At 43.8% G+C, this 21,075-nt stretch overlaps 2 protein-coding genes across 2 annotated transcripts in view; one reads left to right on the top strand and one right to left on the bottom strand.

The window, feature by feature from the left end:
• The window catches only part of LOC122777495 (low-density lipoprotein receptor-related protein 1-like), a 57,884-nt gene that overhangs the window by 1,599 nt on the left and 35,210 nt on the right, over window positions 1–21,075 (bottom strand). The window contains exons 7-41 of the mRNA XM_044038786.1: window positions 20,765–20,927; window positions 20,144–20,366; window positions 19,179–19,368; window positions 18,912–19,055; window positions 18,551–18,787; window positions 18,226–18,406; window positions 17,650–17,872; window positions 17,332–17,521; window positions 17,103–17,225; window positions 16,711–16,851; window positions 16,224–16,349; window positions 15,527–15,643; window positions 15,108–15,188; window positions 14,841–15,008; window positions 13,152–13,334; window positions 12,513–12,710; window positions 12,127–12,372; window positions 11,637–11,834; window positions 10,409–10,613; window positions 10,118–10,282; window positions 9,655–9,899; window positions 8,572–8,703; window positions 7,552–7,779; window positions 7,282–7,456; window positions 7,010–7,104; window positions 6,737–6,886; window positions 6,510–6,650; window positions 6,290–6,418; window positions 6,067–6,198; window positions 5,817–5,951; window positions 5,591–5,720; window positions 5,334–5,460; window positions 4,895–5,046; window positions 4,664–4,788; window positions 3,791–4,165 (exon numbers count right to left, since the gene is read on the bottom strand). Coding sequence (XP_043894721.1) covers window positions 3,791–4,165; window positions 4,664–4,788; window positions 4,895–5,046; window positions 5,334–5,460; window positions 5,591–5,720; window positions 5,817–5,951; window positions 6,067–6,198; window positions 6,290–6,418; window positions 6,510–6,650; window positions 6,737–6,886; window positions 7,010–7,104; window positions 7,282–7,456; window positions 7,552–7,779; window positions 8,572–8,703; window positions 9,655–9,899; window positions 10,118–10,282; window positions 10,409–10,613; window positions 11,637–11,834; window positions 12,127–12,372; window positions 12,513–12,710; window positions 13,152–13,334; window positions 14,841–15,008; window positions 15,108–15,188; window positions 15,527–15,643; window positions 16,224–16,349; window positions 16,711–16,851; window positions 17,103–17,225; window positions 17,332–17,521; window positions 17,650–17,872; window positions 18,226–18,406; window positions 18,551–18,787; window positions 18,912–19,055; window positions 19,179–19,368; window positions 20,144–20,366; window positions 20,765–20,927 — 5,973 coding nt within the window. The remainder of the gene's footprint in view (window positions 1–3,790; window positions 4,166–4,663; window positions 4,789–4,894; window positions 5,047–5,333; window positions 5,461–5,590; window positions 5,721–5,816; window positions 5,952–6,066; window positions 6,199–6,289; window positions 6,419–6,509; window positions 6,651–6,736; window positions 6,887–7,009; window positions 7,105–7,281; window positions 7,457–7,551; window positions 7,780–8,571; window positions 8,704–9,654; window positions 9,900–10,117; window positions 10,283–10,408; window positions 10,614–11,636; window positions 11,835–12,126; window positions 12,373–12,512; window positions 12,711–13,151; window positions 13,335–14,840; window positions 15,009–15,107; window positions 15,189–15,526; window positions 15,644–16,223; window positions 16,350–16,710; window positions 16,852–17,102; window positions 17,226–17,331; window positions 17,522–17,649; window positions 17,873–18,225; window positions 18,407–18,550; window positions 18,788–18,911; window positions 19,056–19,178; window positions 19,369–20,143; window positions 20,367–20,764; window positions 20,928–21,075) is intronic.
• Window positions 1,709–3,185, top strand: LOC122777496 (galanin receptor type 1-like). The gene has a single exon (XM_044038787.1). It carries the CDS (start codon window positions 1,883–1,885, stop codon window positions 2,918–2,920), a length of 1,038 nt encoding a protein of 345 aa, XP_043894722.1. The 5' UTR covers window positions 1,709–1,882; the 3' UTR covers window positions 2,921–3,185.

The following is a 21,075-nucleotide window of genomic DNA, read 5'->3' as shown; positions in this document are numbered from 1 at the left end:
GAAGCTTTATGGGCTCAAAGCAAGTGGCAACTGGTCATGAAGTCACACGTGGGAATCTGAAGGTGCCATGTTGATGCACGTTCACAGATGTCACCTGCAACCAGGTGTCTATTGCACAAAACCAGCTGTCAATTTCCTCTTCACAGGAGCTTCATTTACAAAATCCACATCATGTTCTATTGAAGAAGACCTGAAACTCCTCCTCATATAATAACATTATAAATGGAGTGGAAATGGGCTTATTTTCATATAGACTTCTGTTCATATTTGTGCAACCAGCAAAGCTGCCCCCTAATGGTTATGCAATGCATTCTTATTTCCTGGTTGGCTTCAGGAATAAACTGTTGTCAAACTGTAAGACTACATCCATTTTGTACATATGGTCTATGGCTCCAAGTTGTGCATCCATCTGTTTCCAGTCACACTGGTAACCATGTTTATGACCACTTATTCCCAACAATAAAAAGCTGAACACTCTGCACGACTGTTTGCTTTCTGCTGAAAGCCAATAATTGCTCTTTACTAGACGTTTCACATGAATGACACAATCAACCTTAATGTGGGACAACTTTAAGACTGAATGTGCTGTTAAGCAACCTGAAGGGGCAATTTAAACACCAGTTTATGAGCAAAACCTGTGTCACAAACATTAGCTCTTCATATCCCTGAATGGATGCACACGAGAGGACAGAAATGAAGAAATTGTGTGCATGAGTAACTAATCTCTTAGTTGAAATGAAGATCACACGATATTCAAGTCAACCTCGCTCCCCCTCCCCTCGCCTCAGTCAGCTCAGCCCCTGGTTACTGTGCAAACAGTGTAGCAAACGTGTCGTGAAGACCACTGACACTCAGAAACGGAGCCTTTCTGACAATCACTGCACTCGTGCGATAATCCATGTGACAGCTGACCATTATTTTGCTTTTCTTACTGCTTTTTTTTTAAAAAGAATCTCTACTTATTTATTATTTTCCTTGAGTGACTGAATGCCATGTTTCATGCAGTACTCTTCTGCTAGTGGATTCTACAGATTACTTGCCTCTGGAGAGCTTCTAAATGGACAACATGCCTCCTACCACTTAATGTAGCATCAAGTAGCATTGACTTTTAAAGTGGAACATCTGTTAGTATCTACTGTGATGATTTTGTCCACTGTTGCCTGGTTTCAACAAATCAATACAGCCACAGAGGAACTCTGTGAATTTGGACTCAAACTGCTCCCCGCTGGATTACAAAGGATTTTCTGATGGAGCCAAGGAAAAACCAGCCTGCTCTTTGAAGTCCTGCTTTCATTGTTCTCAAAACTGAGTACAGCACGACATGTGAAGAGTTTTTATCTGATGCCCTTCTTTGTTTTCAGAGAAGGAGGTCGTCATACTTTGCATCATCGTTAAGTGCTTTACATTTCTTCAAAAGGCAAGAACACAGTTACAGCTGTAAAGTTTAAGAGGAACATTTTTTTAAAGGGATTCAGTCAGAGAGCAACAGGAGCTTGAGTGACTCAAGATGCACTGGACTAAACTATTTTCAGGCACTTAAAAATGAATTTTGACCACATAATAATAGACTGTGTATTTTCGCAGATAACATTTAAAGTGCAATATACTCTTTCTATTCTGTTTTCCACAGACGGCCCAAATTAAAATGTCAATGAGGTTGTCAACTGACCAGTTTGGTCTCAACTGCTTAAATAATTGCTATCGTTGAGAGAGTAGTGGCAGTCTTAATGAAGTGTGGCCACGTCGTCTGTGACTAATAGTTAAGACATGGGTTGGAGTCAAAAATACATTACCCAGACACTTGCTCTGGCGCTCAATATTAAAGGGTCATTATGTTAATTACTTGATATACTGTAGTTAATTGTGTTAGTTTTGTGTATTCATGGATGAGTTAGGGCAGCAGGTAAACAGCAGCAGCCTTGGAGAAACTACTCATGCAGATGAGTCTTTGATTAAAGTCGTGGTGCCCATCTTGGATGGGCTCATTCTGGTGACTGGTCTCGTGGGCCAAATTCTTGTCATCACCATCCTTAATGGCAGGAGGAGGAAAGAAAGTCAACCTCCACATGGCACAGACACCCTGCTGCTGGCTCTGAGTGCTGCAGACCTGCTGCTGCTGCTCTGTTTGCCCTTCCACACATCTGCTATCACCCTTGGCTTCTGGCCTTTTGGCAGCTTCCTGTGCAAAGGCATCAGCTTCCTGGGCGTGGCCTGCTCTGCGGCCTCGGTGTTCACCCTGGCAGCTTTGGCTGTGACACGCTACCTCACAGTGGTGCACTCCACCTGGGCGTACCGTTTGAGGATGCACCGATGCATAAAGCTGACAGTGGCTCTGCTCTGGGTCCCTGCCTCTGCCTTGGCAGCGCCGCAGTTTGCCTTCCGCACAATTACCACGTCCCGCGCTGTGTACTGCTTTGCCTTCCTGTCCGATTTCAGCCAGCTGGTTTACAGCATCTCTCTATTCCTGTTTGGCTTTGCTCTACCACTAGGCATCATTGTACTGATGTACACCAAGATCTACTGTTTTCTCCGACACGCAAGGCTGCTGGGAAATGCTCCCCAGCTGGAACGCTACCAGAGCCAGGTCACTCAAACTTCAGCCCTCCTGGTCCTGGTCTTCACTCTGCTGTGGCTACCCTCATATGCCCTCATGTTCTCCTTCATTGGTGGATCAATGAAAGACTCACCTGGCTACAATACTGTTGCCATTCTGGCCAGACTTCTGACATCCTCAGCAGCAGTGGTAAACCCTATACTGTACGGGTTTATGTCTCAAAGGTTTAGACGAGAATTAAAAGAGCTGGGGCGAGAGCGCTGGGCATGGTGCAAAAGTTGCCTGATTGGTTGTCCCGATATTTTTAACAGGGACATGGTACAACCCTTTGAGCTGGACACAACCTCAGAGAGATGCCAAACCTGAGTCTCAGAGCAGAAAAAGAAAACAGCGCTACCTCATTATTCACTTTATCGGCAGATTTATGGCGAGTTAACATGACCGAAGCACTTGGGACATTCATAGGAATATACCTCATCTAAATCAAATTGTGTGCAAAATGTAAAAGTGTCATAATATAAAAAATCGGATAAACATTTTCATGTGTTGCCAATCCCCTCTATTTATCATTTTGTTCGTAATTAATTAGCATATTTATTGTGAGTATCATCAGTTGGGTGATACACTGTAATAATAGGATCTTTGTGTATAATAAATGTTGATGTATAGTCTTTTTTTTTTACGTCATTGGATGGATAAAAACAACTTGTTCAAAACTCTGATGTTGTGTTGACATCAGTAAGCACACTAGTCCTCACAAGCATCTCACTTTTGTCGCTCCAGTGAAAAAAACACTGCTCGCTACAAACAGCTTCGGTCACAATTCATCTCTGGATAGAGTTCGACAACACACTCTTGAATCATTTAAAAGGAAAGTTACTTTAGAGACACTCTGGTGCTAAAACAAGTGAAAAGCAGTTTGTGTGTGTGTGGAAGCGTGTCTCCTTCAAGTGGCACTCTAGTCAAGATGCTGCAGCTGTGCATGTGTGTGTGTGTGTGTGTGTGTGTGTGAGTGTGTGCAGTGGATCCTCCTGGGTGCTTGTGTTGTCAGAATGTGCCATAATGGCTGTTTACAGTGTCAAGGGGGATGAGGGGCAACATTTAATTATTAATGTTAATGATAAAAGACAGAACTCCTTTGACACTGAGAGGAGGGACAGGTTTAAGTGGCACTTCAAGGTGATCTGTGGATTATTTAAGGTGAATATTAGGTGCGACTGATGACTCCACACTTACTGTCCACCACAATCTTGCGATCTGTGCCGTCGTTGTTGATCTGCTGTATGTTGCCAAAGTGGATGTCGCTGAAGAAGATGCGGTTGGCCGCCTTCCCTCCACCGCCGTGGTAGTCGAAGCTGAGGGCGATGACATTCTTCATGTGATCGGGGTCCTCAAACGGCTTTATCGGCGCGTTAAGGTTGGTCTCATCAGAGAGGTGGATGCTCTTCAAGATAGTCCGCTCCGAGTACAGCAGGTATCCATCATAGTCACGGCAGCTGCAGTTGTCCTCTGCCAACATGCCATGAGCACAGGCACAGGTGTGCTGTCCGTTGCCACGATAAAGACACAGCTGTTCACAGCCGCCATTGTTGTGTTTGCAGACGTTTGTGCCTGGAGGAGTGCGACATGTTTACGAGGTGTGTTGTTACACAAATAACTAGTCTGGTTAAACACAGTATTTCAGTTCATTAAGCTGAGGCAGTCAAATAGTGTGATCATTTTGTGATTATGCTGTTTATTCTTTAATGATACAACATTAATTATCCCATATTTATTTATTTAACAACCAGGATTTTGAGCAGCACTTTTTCAAGTGCTGCTTTGTGTTTTCAGTCATACTGCGATTTCTTTGCAGATGTCTTGCTTTATTAGCACAATGTTGGTGTTTGTCTTGATCAAATTGATATTTCCTGAGTGCAGTGCAGGAATGTCACCAGGTGACACGAGCTCGAAACATTGCTGTACTAAGAAATACAGAGAGACAGCTGAGTGAATCAGCATCAAACCACTATCTATTTGATACTGGTTTACACTGTTATATTTAGAAGTTATGCACTACAGACCTAATGTCTGAGTTTAGCTGTATGCATGTGTTGTGTGTTTCCCTACCTTGCTGCCTGGCCCTGTTGAAAACCTTGATGTCCTTCAGCTGGACACCAATGCCACTCCTGAGCTGCACAGCATCTGTAGCATTGTCTTTACTGCCTCTCTTGATGGACCCGTTGGCATGAGTCCTAAACGAAGACCACAAAAAGTTTTGAGTAAATTAATTGCACTTCATTACAACATGATTTAAAAACCCGTCATGCACTGAACAGCGCGGACAAACACTCAGCTGACCTGTCGCTCCAGTAAATGTACTCCTCAAAAACAGACACGGCAAACATGTCCATGTTGTTGTTGGCCAGCACCACCTCCCTGTTGTCTCCAGTCTCCAGATTGATGCGCTCAATCTTGTCCGTCCTCGCATCGCACCAGTACAGAAACCCCTCCTGCACAGACCCAGGAGAAAAGAAAGAAGATTAAATAATATAATAATGATGTAAGGTTACATTTACAAATCCAGACTGAACAATTATTGAAACAATCCTGTGATTGTATCAGTTTATTAAAACCTTTTACCTGTAGAAATGAATAATAACTGTGGCCTATATTGTGTCAATATTAAATAGATTAAACATTCTAAATTTCAATCACACCGATAAAACCACTGGACAAATAGTGAGTCATTGACATAATGTGTGAGTTTGGGAAGATTTAAGCAGCATCGAGTCCACACCTCGTAGTCGATAGAGATCCCATTTGGCCAACTGATGCTGGAATTGACCAGGACCAACCTCTGGGAGCCATCCAACCGAGAACGCTCAATACGAGGGTACTGACCCCACTCAGTCCAGAACAGATATCTGCAAACAGGAACACACATGAGATGACATAAAAGTGCAATTCAGAGGGGGAAAAAAAGAACAACTCAACCAAAAGTAGATTATAATTTATTAGAGAAAGCTAAGTTAAACTGCTGGCAGGAGATCTTACCCTTTCACTGGGTGGACAGTGATGGCTCTGGGTTTGTCCAGGCCCTGGGAAATGACTACATAGCGGAAAGAGCCATTCAGCCTGGCAACCTCAATCACGTCAAAGCCCTGGTCAGTCCAGTAAATATTTCCTATGAAAGGACAAGGTTAGAATTAGCCATGAAGCCCTTTATGTGTGCCTGTGGAGATTTAAAAGAAACTAAAAGAGGTTACAAAATGATCTAGACCTGCTATCCAGTCAACAGTGATCCCCTCAACCCGGCCGATGCCATTGGTCACCACGTCTTCTCTCCATGTCTGATCTCTCTTAGCCCTGCTGATAGTGCTCAGGCCCATGTCCACCCAATAGATGGTGTCATTATCTGAAAAGGAAAGGTCATTATGTGTCACTATAAATACTCAGATATAGGAAATAGTGGGAGCTTTAAAGTTTTACGTGCAGCCATCCAGTAACTGATGTCACATAATTTTACTCACCAGCGTGGAAGTCGATGCCGACAGCCAAAGAGGTGCCAGACACCGGCACCAAGGCGTCAGATTTGTCTACCGGGTCGAGAGGAATTCCTCTGATTCCCTCGTGAACAGAGTATAGAAGGAACGAGCCCATACCTGCTCAGAGAAAGCACAATCACTTTTTGTTCTTAGGACACGCTGCATTCCTACTGTATGTGTGAATGTGGCTGTGAGGCCGTGTTTTTACCTTCACAGGACTGCTGTCCTGTCTTGAGGCTGTACCCTGCGGTGCACATGCAGGCCCTGGTTGTTGGTGAGGTGGGGAGACACAGCTGGGAGCAGTCACCATTGTTGTTACTGCACAGGTTGATTCGCGCTACGAAAGAAGAAGAAGATGAGTACGACGAAAAGGAAAGGGAGAATCACGTTACAAAAAAGTAAAAGGTTATTCGCCTGATAACTCTTACCTTTCTGCACATCCTCATCGTAGATCCTCATGTGCATCATAGGCGAGGTGTTGTTTCGCAGAACCCTCCAGTTTCCTCCATTGTTCTTGTCACACGTTCCTATCTGGGCCATTCCTTGATCTGCCCACCACAGCTTGTCTCCTACAGTGAGGGATACAGATTTGGTTCAATAATAAGCTATATAAATTATTCAAAGAAAGGGATTTTTTTTATCTTTCTCATCTTACCCATAACAGCTAGTGCACTAGCCTTGGTAAGTTTGCCTTTAACACCTTCCAGTATCTCCAGTTTAGATCCATCCATCTGGCAACGGTTAATGGTGCCATTTCCTGAACTAATCCAGTAGAGCTGCTCCTTTTCATAATCAATAGAAAGGCCTGTGTGGAAAGAATGTGATACAAAGACATTTCTAACAAGTATGCACTTAACCTGTGTCAGAAATCCAGTGTTATGTTACAGACAGTCTGTTGAAGAAGAGGGGGAGGGGGGAGCATACTCACCTACTGGTCCCTTCTGACTGGTGAAAAGTGTTGTGTGATTGGTACCATCCATGTTGGCCATGCTTATGTTGTCACCGTCAGTCCAGTAAAGTTTCCTGAGGGGAAAAAAAAAACAGTCGGTCAAAGGAGAAAACATTTGAAGAAAGTCCACAATAAATGAAATAAATGAATATTATTGTCCAATCAGTGTCAGTAGCAAAATAAAAGCGAGAAGTTTTATACCAGATACTGCATCAGAGTATCCACAGGCCCGACAAACTGGAGACACTTACCCCAGCAGAGGGTGCACCACCAAACAGTGGGGCTTGTCTAATCCCTGGATAACAGCATTCTTGAAAGATCCATCAAGTCGGGCCACATTGATCTGCTTCTTGTTGGCATCATAGCTGGTCCAGAAAAGATTCCTGGACACCCAGTCCACAGCCAGCCCATTAGCATTAGGGAGATCTGGATAGTTACAGGATGACAAAAGAAAAGGTTAGAGCTTCCCGAGTCTACAGTGTGTTATCCATCTGTTTCTATGTATTTGGGATTGTTCTTACCAGCAGAAACAACTGTCTCCACCCCTGTGCCATTGATGAAAGCTCTCTTGATGGTCTGTGTTCGAACATCTGACCAGTAGATACGATGCTCCACGGCATCGTAGTCCACTGCCGTCACATTGTCTATGTCTGGCACAGTGAAGGAGATGATGTAGTTGTAGTAGGGATTGTCTATGTCGACACCTCGGATCTCAATCTGACGAGCATAAAGAAGGAACTTGTGGGACTCTGAAAAGATAAAACAAACACTGTGTTATTATACAAAATCAAAAAAAATAGAAGGGACTGACTTGAGGCAGAAAGACTTGACTGAGTAGAACATCCCTTTTCTAAAGCCCACTGGGATTTAAGGTTTAGTAAAGGTGTTCTTAATGCACTGACAACACAATGAAAGGGAACCAGGTGGATCCCAAGACATGAAGAGAGTCAAAGTAACATAAGCATGTTTCCTTTGTTGGGGCTTGATCGTGAGAGATGGGATGAGAAGATAACGGTTAACTCCCTCTCAATCAAGACAAATGAAACTCAAGAAGAAGTAATCATGTCGGAGGAAAAAAATATCTGCTAAATCAGCTGACAAGGCTCGTTTCCCTGAAAATTCCCTTGTAAATAGGGAATGCATCAGACACCCTCTAACCCAATTATCTTTACATCTACACTGTCGAAGACCGTTCTGGTGAATGCTAAACATTTAGACAGACACTCAGATGGAGAGCATGTGCAGACATGCTCATAAATTCCCAGTTATACCACAAAACAATAACGAAACCCACTCATGAAATCATACAGCAATAAAAAAAGAAGACTTCAGCACTCCACTCGATACAGCCCTCACATTAAATGAACGCACAGTAGCAGAACCCTGAGCTGGGAGAAATTATTCCTGCACACAAAAGCCTGCTCCTTGATGACAGGAATGATGTCACAACATTGTGTGTACGTGCTACACTGCAGTTTTAAAGTAAAACGTCTGCATGTGTGTACACTTGTGAGTTCATGTGGCAAAGTATCTTTTCTTACCTTTGCAGGTTCGTTTGTCAGCCTGCAGTTTCATGAGGTGTGGGCAGGCACAGGAGAAGGTCTGGTTAAAGTTGATGAGACAAAGGTGGGAGCACGGGCCTTTGCCGTCTCTGGTGGCACATGGGTTGGGAGCTAAAACAGAAAAAGATGATTAAAGTGAAAGTGAGACAGAGAGAAGTATCTCTATTTTGTCGCTTGAAGTTGATATGAGTGTTTATTTTAGTGTCAGACTAATCCAATAATTCTAAATGTGAGCTGCATCATAGTCGAGAGTTATTTTGTCATTTCCCAGAGTGTGAGGGACTTCTTCATCAATAAGGAGAACGAGAGCGCTGACAGACTTTGACTTGTCAACACAGCTTGTTGTCTCATCCCTGTCATGGCCTTTGGTTGCAGCTGTCAATTAGCAATTCTCGGATGTTGCTCTTGCTGTTACTCCAATTTCAAGACTTTAGTGCTTCTCTGCAAACCACCCCCCCCAGGATCCTTCATCCAGTGGCTACTTAACATCAAGGATGAAAACTTACATGTGACATGAACACTCGAAAATAGCAGGACGCTCAAACACTGTTGGGGAGGTTTCCCTCAGAAATAGGGTTTTATACAAGGTTCTGTGCAGCCAGTAGGAAATGCCACGATGAATGAGGAAGCAGGAGGAGTCCAGATTCCTCCCAGAGTGAAGACACAACACGTCTCACAGCTCTGAAAGGTCAACTGTCTTTGCACAATAGTAGCAGCAAGTCAACATGTCAGCAATGAACTGTGACCTTATCACAATTTAATGCCTAAATGGATTGCGTTATTGCCATTCCATTGGCTGTTAAGATATTTGCCTTAATGAGGTTTGACAGGTGTACCTATATAAGTTCTTTGTCTCTGTCCTTATCTAGCAGGTCACCCCCTGAGCTGCAGGATCCAGATACAGTTGTGAGGCTATTATTAGTAGCAGTACTAGTATTGTCATCATTATTATGCTATGATTAAAATTGCTCTCAGTAAAAACTATCTATGCTACTGTTTGTATAAATGACATCGTTGCACTTAAACATATCACAACCAAATAAGAACTGAATTTCAACCTACCCTCAGGTTGCCTGGATGGGTGATAGACCTGCAGGTCAAATGGCTGCGTGTTGGTGCGCTGGACTACAGTCACGTTATGCCCCGTCCATTTGTTGGCTTTGGCCAAAGTGTTTGTCATCCAGTCTGTCCAGTAGACCTCGCCTCCATACATGGTGACCGCAAAGGGATGGGACAAGTATTCATGACCACGCAGCACTTCGATCAGCCCAGAGCCGTCATACATAGCAGAGTAGATGGCATCTGACCTGGAAGAGTATTGAAGACAGTTGTGTTTGCGTTGCATAACAGACGTAATATGTTCACAAGCTGAAGTGCCGTATGCATGCATGTTGTTCATGTTACTGGGCGGATTAACAACATTGCATAATCACAACAAATTAGAAAGAAAACAACATCTGTGATGCAGTGAATGAGTGGGTGGCTACAGTGCAAAGAAAACACTTAGGCTGGATTAAAATGGTACCTCGCATCAATCCAGACAATGCGTCTTTCCATGTAATCCACAGTGAGTCCGTTGGGCCACCCGCCGCTGCCCGTTTCCCTGTGGATGGTGCGTCTGCCTTCACCACTCATAGATGCTGCTTCAATCCTGGGCAGACTGGCATCCCAGTCGGTCCAAAAGAGAATACTGCCAATAGGGAGGAAAAAACAATCATTGCGACGACGGTTTCCTCACAGCACATTACATATGACAGATATAGTACATGTCAAGGATGCTTATGACTTTAAAATCCCACTGGTGTGTGGCACTTACCCATCACGAGGGTCCAGGGCAATAGCCCGGGGGTGTTCCACCTCCCCAGCCAGCAGAGTGGTTCTCATGGTCCCATCCAGTTTGGCCACTTCTATTTGGTCCAGTTTACTCTCGACCCAGTAGATGTTTCCTGCTATCCAGTCCACAGCCAGGCCTTCTGGAGTAGCCAATCCATACTGGATAACCACCTCGAAACTGGTCAGGGCTGACACAGACTCAAGATTATTATTTTTTTTTTACACATTTAATAGCATTTGGATTAAATGATCTTTTAAGAGGAAAAGGAGCAACTTTAATTCACCCTAATTTAATTTAGTAGCTTGGCTCATGTAACATTTTCTGGTTTATGCGACTCAAAATTGTAAATAAATCCCTGACAAACAGTGATTTAAAAAAGATTTAATATAATCTTTATTCTTACCAAATCTGCCAAAGAACAACATGCACTACTGCTGTGTCTGTAGTGACTTAGACCAGCACCCCACTGCCCTTCTTTTCAGAAAAAAGTCTCTCTTTTTTATTACTTCCCAGAAACCCCTGGCTCTCATGTAAACTAAGTGCAAAACCCAACATGTGCGATCATCTCTGGCCGATCAGAAAGTTTCTTCACAAGTCCTTCCAATACTAATTAGAGGGGGAGGGATTCAGTTTGCTTCAAGGAATGTGGGAGCTTGACAGCCTTTCTGCGTGAATGGTGTGGGTAGGAGCATCTTTATTAAACAGTTGGCACTACCAAGTGTTTGCCAGTAACTTTGAAAGATGTTGCACTTGCTTCAATAACAAGCAGCATGAGCTGATGCATGAGTTACTCACAGTGTCTCGCTGAGAACCCCCATTTTAATGGTGGAGTCGGAGACCTGAGAACTGGCACTACAGCATGTTGTGCTTCCTACGCTACATCATTGTAATGGCTGCAGTCACGCACAGCGAGTGCTGAGATAAATGGGAAGAGACAAAGCCGTCTGTGTGCCCTCTAAGTGCTGTGCTGGGAACACAATCTTGATTGGCAAGGAGACCTGGGGTTTTAGAGCAGAAAAGGCTAACATTGACCAGGGAGATTTATTCAGGGTCACAGACCACCACTGCTGACCACAGACTCTTTTGACTCTGAGAACATACAGAGTGTACTTTCTCATTGGAAGTTAATTTCTGATAAAAGGGCTGACGTTGAAAAATGAAAAGCTAATTACAATGTCAATTTGACCTAAAAACTAAATGGCTGCCTCACCTCCATTATCAGACAGTTTCCCACGGTAGATTTTGTCCTCCACGACATCAGTCCAGTACAGTGTGCTCTGGTTGAGGTGGAAGTCCAAGGCGATGGTGTTCCTCAGGCCTGGTACCAACACACTGAACTCCCCCTTGTGAAGATCAATCCTTCTGATCTCATGACGGTTGGAGAATATGATGAAAGGCTTGAAGGGATCTGACGGCAAAGAAATAAAACCCAGAAAAGTATAAGTATGTGTCTCTGCTTCACAAATACATCTGAAGGTCCAGATTCAAAAAGATCTCATGCTGGTCTTGGATCAACACCTGTCAAAAGCTGCATAGCTGGAGGGAGAAGAAAAAACTTAAACACCATGATACATTCATTCGGTATATTCATAGTAAAGTCGGTGTTGTAAAGTTTCTTAAACAAAGCAAAATCAGGTCAACTCTTCAGTTCAGAGATAAGAGAAAACATCTGATGATAAAAAGTCAAAGTCTTTCCTCACCAGTGCTTTTGCAGCTCTCCATGTCAGCCTCCAGCTCCCAGCCCTCGTAGCAGGAGCACTTAACGCTGGATTTCTCTTGCTCGCACTTCTGGCTGCACTTGAGGTGTTTGGCACAGAAGCTCTGAATCTGGCAGGTCTTGTTGTCCGATCCCAGTTCCATACCCAGGGGACAAGAGCACATGAAACCCTCCCCAGGGATGATGCTGCAGTTGTGACTGCAACCACCATTGTCCAGTGCACACAAATCTGCATGCAAGACAATGACAGGAAAGAGTTGGCGTCCGTCCAAGACGGGACAGCTATGAGGTGTGTGTAGTGTTTATGGTGCTCTGAAAATCACAGGATCAAATAACCAGGAATGTTTGGATTTGTAAATAATACTTTACCACACAGTTTTTCATCAGATCCGTCCGGACAATCGTCGGTGCCATCACACAGCTTCTCAGCGGGCAGACAGATGGAATCATTGGTAGCGCACATGTGGTGAGACAACTTGCACTCCAGCGGCTCACAGTTGTCCTCGTCCGAGTTGTCCTCACAGTCACTGTCACCATCGCACACCCAGGCCTTGCTAATGCAGCGAGCTGACAAGATCACAAAGTATTAGGCTCCTAATTGGGTTGGTTTAAGATTTAAGACGGGTGTGGTAAACAACAGTAAACTCTTTTTTGATTAAATTACCAATCAGTACATTTGCTCAGCATGGAAAAATCTACTTTTGTTGAACTGAATGCAAATCTGTGTGTCATTAAACATCTGTGACAATGCTGACATCCATGCAACTAACTGCTCTGAAGAGTCCAAAATGGATGAAGGATGTACCAATTTAAAATGAAAAGTGGTAATAACTTTCCTGTGACTAATAAAACTAGCCACAGGGAGCAGCTACTACATGACGCACATGCAGATAAGTTTCCATTTGCCACTTTCTGGCATGACAGATTCAGAAAATTTACTAAAAACAGTAAGTTTAAAAGTGGTTTTAACCATCGTCTGCTATGTGAAGCTGCTAAAAGAATCCTTACCAGAGTCTCTGCAGCTGAACTTGACCGCAGGGTCACACATGTGGGTGACACCCTCACAGTTATTCTCATCACTCAGGTCCATGCAGTCTGTATCACCATCACACCGCCAACGCATGGGGATGCACAGGCCGTCCATCCGACACTGGAACTCATCGACATGGCAACCGCCTGGAGGACGAGTCGCTGCAAGGGAAGAAAAAGACACAGAGAAAAATGTGTTTGTGGATGGATACTTTTAAAGAAGCAATAAAATATCATAATGAAAAAATAACCACACTGGAATCTCAACCAGGAGGCAACACTAATGCAGACCAGACACGCGCTTGGCTAAAAATGGACAGGGAAGAGAATAGGCCATTCTAGGCATTAATTAATGTGTAGGTACACTGGGGAGGTTGGTTAACGACCTGACACTGAGCCAAGTTAAACAACAATGACACACAAAGCTCACTGACTGATGTTAGAGGCAGTTTAAAGGCACCAGTGACGAGGTGGCACAATGACATCCCCTCATGGCAAAGGTCAGTGCTTGGCACAGCGATAGCAGGAAATGGGCTCGAGACCTTTCAGCACAGAACACAATATACAGAAGGGGGAGGTGATAGGATTGCTTTTTATTTCAGCTAATGACTTCCAGACAGAAGGCCCGAGAAACACACACACACACACACACACACGCACGCACAACACAGACACTTAAAAGCACAGATTGCTTATTAGACCAACAGGTCAGACTGCGCCGTGTTCTGCATGCTGTGATTTGACAGCAGTTGGCTACAGTTCTGCAAAGACCAAACACTATATATAACACAACAACTTATACAGTGGATAAGTATGTATGCTTGAAAGCACAGCGGCAGCTGCAGACAGATACTGTGCTGTGACCATGTCAAAGTCATTGTCACAAAGAGTGGTTAACCAAATAAAGGCAAAGATCAAAGCAGCCTAACAACGGCATCAGTTAATTTTAAACTTTGAGGAGGAATGATAATTGTGTATGGGCGATTCATCCGAGTGATTTCTGACATTATTTAATCGTCAGCATTATGCAACAACATAGAGCTTATTACACATTTCTGTTGTCTCATAAACTTGAATCCTGCTCAGTACACATCAGATTCCTTCAAAAAGATTAGTATTATTTAATATCTAGTCATTATTTATATAAAACATATATTTGCACTGCACAGCAAACGCTGACAGGATTGTCATACCATACAATTTTGATATCAAATGGTTATATTCTATAAGATTGAGGGTGGAAAAAAAAAACGGCCACACATATTGACCTAACTCTGAACATGTAAGTACATGCATCCTGTAGCGGAGTCAAAACATGTGTGGCTTTAAAAAGAGTTTAATTGTTATCTAACCACAGAGCATAATCACATCCTGAACAGTGAAACGGAGAGGGCTTGTTGTCAGTGATAAGTGGAAGGCAGGAGCAGGCAGGGGCTTGCAGAGGAGAGAAAACAGGACTGGGAGGAGGAAGACACTGTCGTCCCAGTGACAAGCTGTTCACAACTGCCAAGTATCAAGTAAACAATGTCCATGTTGTGATGAGAGCTCGACGAAGCAGAGCCACTAAACCCTTTTTTAAGAAACATTGAGGCAGAGGAGACAAAGCCACAACAAAATGAATGAATCGCAGTGTCAGTACAGTCTGGAATACACTGTATTGTTGCCTACCCTGGTTGGTACAGTTGGCATGTGTCTCGTCACTGTAGTCCCCACAGTCATTGTCGCCATCACAGGTCCAGTATTCTGGAATGCAGCGACCACTGTTACATTTGAACTGGACACTGGAGCAGGAATGGCTGCACCCCGCTTCGTCACTGTTGTCTCCGCAGTCGTTGTCTGTACACGAGGAGACACACAAAGATGTTCATTAGCCCCTGCTGTTGTTGTTGCTCAAAAGTGCAGCCTCATGGAAAGCGACGGGCTACGACGTCTCACCATTGTCACAGCGCCAGTTGATGTTGATGCATCGGCCGTTGGCACACGTGAACTGTGTCAGAGGGAAGCAGGTTGGGTAGGCTGGGAAGAGAGGAGTGGTCGTTTGTCATCTTACCACCGAGCACAGGCAACAGTGCAGTAAACAATTGAAATTATTTTTATTAGGTATATACTGAAGGTACAATAACCAGACTTAACTTTAAAGTGTACAATCACCTGGAAGGGAAGGGTGAGGTACCTTTAAAACTAGTATTCAGCTAAATGACTTCTCCCTCTTTACTGTGACTGTTCCGTGTGGTCAATCGTAATATGTCTAGTTGTATTGTGTAATTAAATGTGTTAATGTCTTTGTGTGACAGTACAAATATGACAGACTGAAAATAATTTATCCCATCTATCCTGTACTAGTAAAGACTCACCACAGGAGTCTGGTTCGTCCGAGCGGTCTCCACAGTCGTCGTCCAGGTCACACGTCCAGGAGATGGGGATGCAGCGTCCACTGGCACAGGGATACTGGTTGGGGGGGCATGTACGAGCTGGCGGGGAAACAACATTTCAAACTTAACTGCAGTAAAGAAAAAAGAAAGAAGAAAATGTCCTTTCTTCTTTTTGCAATATCCCTGACTCAACACTTACACATTTCCAATTTCCAATTGCTACAAAGTGATTAATAATAACCCAAACATATTCACTTAATCTTAATCTTAATTGAGTCAAGGACCATTTGTAATTTGCTAGAATTTATCTGAGACTGCATTTCAGCCCGTTGTAATTGAAGCAGAAAATGAACAATGTTGGCATCAGTTGGACAAATAAACACAAACCAATACAGAAAGTCTGTTGCACCATATTAATACTGTGTTCTCCACCGTTTTTACTGTGTATTTACCAGTGCATTCTGGGAAAATATTAGCCTAACGAACCACAGTGACAGTGAAATAAATTCCCTCCAACCCTCCAACCATATTTGAAAGAAACACTTAAATTGCCTGTATTATATACAATTATATATTGTATATAATACAGGCAATTTATTATATACAATTATATATAATTGTATATAATAATTCATTATAAAATGTCACTGAGGTGTGTGTGTGAAAACATTACTGTTACCAGAGCAGGTGGTATTGGATTCATCTTCATCGTTGCCGCAGTCATTGTCGCCATCACAGAGCCAGCGCAAGGGGATGCAGCGGTTGTTCTGGCACTTGAATCGGTCAGCTGGGCACGTGTGCTGGTCTGAAAACAGACCGACATACTGAGTAGAAAACACTTAAACATCTGGCACAGTGGCTTACACTAATGTTTTTGTGTGTTGGATAAATAACACACTGTTACTCTTTTAGCGTGTCACTTTGAATTAGGTTTATAAAAAGAGTAGAGCGTCCAAGTTAAATATGACTCTCCGCTTCTCACAATCGCCTTACGAAGAGAAAGCTGGACGAAAACTAAATTACAGACACATTAGAGAGCACGGAAAGAAACATTCTTGGACACTACATTTCTGTCAGTTCTCATTAACTAAAACGCCTTACACAGAGACGCTGTTGATGTCTGTGTTGCTGTGTAACCAATGACAACGATGACGTGGCACACTTACGGCAGAGCTCAGGGGCCTCATCGCTGTTGTCCAGACAATCATTGTCCCCATCACACTTCCAGCGCTCCTGGATGCAGCGGTTGTTCTTGCAGGCAAACTCCCCGGGCTGGCACTGGGGCGGAGGCACGTAGGAGGGGTTGGCTGATGATGCGATCAGGGGTAGAAGCAGAAACAGATGGCTTAGTGAGACAAGAGCGAATCCTTTTTGGTGCTTAGATCAGATTTAGCCTCTCTCAAAGTTATTTCTTCCAAACATTTTCCAAGATTTAGAAAACAGCACATAGGATGTCTCGCAAAGATAAAGGATAACAAAAAAACAAACATTTAACAGCCTTTGCTCCTGCTGAGTAATGAATTTAGCACAACTATGAAACCGCTCTACTGGTAAGTACCTTTACAGGTGACATTATCGGCATCCAAGATTTGGTCGTCAGCACAGCCGCAGGACCTGCTGTCAGGGATAGCAAGGCACAGGCTGCTACAGCCACCGTTGTTAACTCGACATGCATTGGAACCTACGCACAAAAAGACACGAAGAAGACAGTGCACTCATTAGCATTAATCAACATTATATTACATTTGTTATGAGGTCATTACAAACCACAATGGGGGACATAATACCTTGCTGCTGGTGTGCATCATACACTCTAATCTCAAATATGGGTGGCCTCTCATTGCGGAGTAGTGTGACTGTCTTCGTGACCTGGTCCAGTTTATAGATGCTGCCTCCACGATACTCATTCCAAAACAGGAATTGTTTGTAATGACATAAACCAAAGGCGTGGTTAAGCTCTTGCCCCTCATACACCACCTGTTTATTCAGGAAAACGTAGAGAGTTTAGATCTGAAAATAACACCAACAATAATAATAATAATAATAATTGGGACTGATTACAGTTATGACTACAATTTTTGGAATGTAGCATCATCATCACCAACCTTTCGCTCAGTGGTGTTAAGGTAAACCAACTCAATTCGGTCATAGTAGGCATCTACCCAGTACAGTATGCCCTGAGGAATGTCCAGACTCAAGCCGTTTGGCCACAGCACTGTTTTGCTGGTCAGGAAAACTTGGTGATGTGAACCGTCCATCCAGGCCTTCTTGATCTTCCCTCTGTTGCTCTCTGTGGGGTCCTCCTCCCAATCGGTCCAGTACATCCATCTGGGAGACAAGAAGACACAGCATTCAGAGGGCATGCGTGATCAGACATTTCGGTTTGGTTAGAGCTTGAGACATCAAATGAAACTCAGGGTTTTAATGCTCTGTGACGGTGCAGCCTACAAAAAAAAAAAGCAAAGAGAGCTAAGTACTTGGAAAACTTTGCAGCTCCCACACACACCAATGTAACCAATGAGTTCAACAAAACATGTACAGCGCAGGCAGCCCACATAGCTGCAAGTAACAAAAACTCAAATCATCCCACTGGTGGATGATGCTGCAGCCAAAAAAAAAAAAGGTGGTGTAAAGACTTAAACCCTTCAAAATAGCAATCTCCTCCCACTCCAGTGCCTCACCCATGCTGGGGGTCGACCACAATGGCACGAGGATGACTCATCTTTCCCTCAATGAGAGTCTTGCGGGTCTGTGAAGCTTTCTCCAGCCTGGCAACACTGATGGTTTTCTTAGGCCCGTCATCTGTCCAATAGAGATTACCTCCCATCCAGTCTACTGCTATCCCCTCCACTGTGTGGATACCTGAGATAAAAAAGAGAGAATGAAGCCAATGTGGAAAAGGGAATATTAGCAGGCCAATTCAGGATGATGGGAGAAGAGAACCATATGGAATAAACCAACTCAGTTACTTTAGAATGAGAATTATATCCATAATTTCATTCTTACCTTCCTTCAGAATGGTGTCTCTCTCCGTGCCATCGATCTTCTGTCGCCCAATGATGTAGCTGGTGGCATCAGCGAAGTAGATGAATTCACTGGCAGCGTGGAAATCCAGAGCTCGGGGGTTCATCAAGTTCTCGATGGGGATCATGTACTCATCGGGTACCTTAGCATTCATGTCCATGCCCCTGATGATTCCGGGACGACCCTTACCATACACCAAGAACAACTCATGGTCTGGTTCTGCAGAGCAGGAAAAAAAAGGGAAAAACATTCTCAGTAGTGTAATTACGTCTGTCAGCAGTGTTGTAACTTCATTTCTCAATTGCTTGACAACGACAGCTTCATCCTCAATCTCTATACTCACTCTTGCAGGACTTGCCGTCACTGCCGAGGCTGAATCCAGAGCGACAGCGGCAGGTACGAGTCTTGTGGCTGTTGCTTAGCAGACAGATGTCAGAACAACCTCCGGCTTTCCCAAACTGATCCAAGGCACACGCGTGGCTGCGCACTACGACACAACAGTCAAACACAACATATCACACTGTGGTCAATGATATAAATGGAGAGAGATGACATTGTGTCAGCAGCGGGCAAGGTGAGATTGGCGCTGTGGATCCTTGAGTGTGTGCACCTTGAGGTTGGCGCCTCTGGTGGTACACGTGCAGCGCGGGCCCCCGGTCTACTCGAGTCACCACCTGGAAGTCGGAGCTGTTGAAGCGGTTCACTCGGATCACGCTCGTCTTTGGGTTGAGGTTGCCTTCGTCCGAGTTTGTAGCATACAGATAGTTCTCAAAGACGGTCAATCCGTATAGGTGCTTAATCTGAGATATAATGAGATGATAAAGATTAAAAAATTAAAATTGCCTCTTGAAGACCTGATATTTTTTAGTAAAAGCATGATAGCTGGAGTGATATTATTTGTGTACACAGTTAGTATCATAAACACTGCCTAGGAAATTCGGAATAATGGATCTTTCCAAAGAAACTATTTATCGGTTAAAAAAGACAGACAAACACAGACAGTGATAACAAGCCAGTGTTTATAAATACAGTAAGATCGAACAGAGCAGCATGATGGCTCCACTTCCCATAGGGCCTATTCTGTGCACCTCTCCTCTACTGTCAGAAAGATGTATGGGTAGAGATCAAGTTACCTTCCCCCCCACCCCTCAAAGACACACACCATCATCACCTCCTCCTCCTCCACAGTCCTGATTTCATTAAGATCATTACTCCACTATAAGTGCGAGCCAAGCTTCACGAGAAACGGGCTAATATGTTTAGAGGCATTGGCCAGGAAAATCACACACTCCTCAAGTAATATCAATCAAGATAATAAAAAGGACCTGTGCCCAGGAGAGGAGGACTCTATTTGTCTGGATACATGAGAGTCAACTGGAAAAGAGTGCAGCTTCCAAACATGAGATTAAATCAGTGAAGATGCCGATTTGGAAAACAGATGTTCTCAGAGGGAAGAAGTCACTAGGGACAACAGGTTGTTGCTGTTTGGTGAAATGAAACCCTTTCAAATAAAATTAATAAAAAAAAGTAGTTTTTTTTTAGTGTACATCAATCCAACCATCCCTCAAACCTCACCAGTAGGCCCTGGATGATGGTGTGTCGGTTTTTGCCCTCATAATCAACCACTTCAATGTAGTCCAGGTAGGCATCAGCCCAGTACACCAGCCGGTTGACCAGGTCCAGGGTGATACCATGAGGGAAAACAATCTTGCTCTCCACCAGCTTAGTGCGATTCTGGCCGTCCATGTCACAGCGCTCCACCCTCGGCGTCGACCCATAATCTGTGAAGAACACTTTACTGCAGCACAAGAAGGGGAAAGGAAGGAAGAGAATGTCAAGATGGAGTCAGACAATAAAAATTGAATTACTGAAGATATGGGAAAAAAGAAAAGTGACCACTATGTTATTACTCACTACAAAATATTTTAAATGGCTTCCAAGACAATAAAAATACTGAAGTGGTACTTTCAAAAAAAGGAACTGCATCTGAAAACAGAACGCCAGTTTCAGGAACCTGAAGCAGTGGAGTGTTAACGTGGCACACCAGTATTTGTTCATCTTTCAGACTGGAGGAAGTGCTTCAAATGCGACTGCCTGCTAAGTCAGCACGCTGTCTGATCATAAGACAGCATTTTCTTCTAGCTAAGACAGTATTGAGGGTAGTGTCAGGTCAAAGGGCTGAAGGGAAGTACAGACCCCATCGCCGGGTCCAAAGCAATGCCTTTAGGGTTGTACAGCTCCTGGTCCAGCAGGGTCACACATGTCTGGCCGTTCTTGTTGCAGACAAACACCCGGTCGTCCACATCATCCACAAAGTAGAAGTTTCCGGTCAACCAGTCGATAGCCATCTGCTCAACATCTGAGAGATGCAGAGGAGAGGAGAGAGCAGAATTATTAAAAAAGAAAAAATACTTCATGAAAGTAGAGTCAAATAAGCAAAGATAAAAACGGCATAATTTTAGGACGGTATGACCCTCCTGACCCTCATCAAGAGTACCCACTCTCTT

This window comes from Solea senegalensis, linkage group LG11 (assembly GCF_019176455.1).
Source record: "Solea senegalensis isolate Sse05_10M linkage group LG11, IFAPA_SoseM_1, whole genome shotgun sequence".
Taxonomy (NCBI): domain Eukaryota; kingdom Metazoa; phylum Chordata; class Actinopteri; order Pleuronectiformes; family Soleidae; genus Solea; species Solea senegalensis.
Note: the sequence above shows the minus strand (reverse complement) of the source record. Positions and strands in the feature narration are given on the sequence as shown.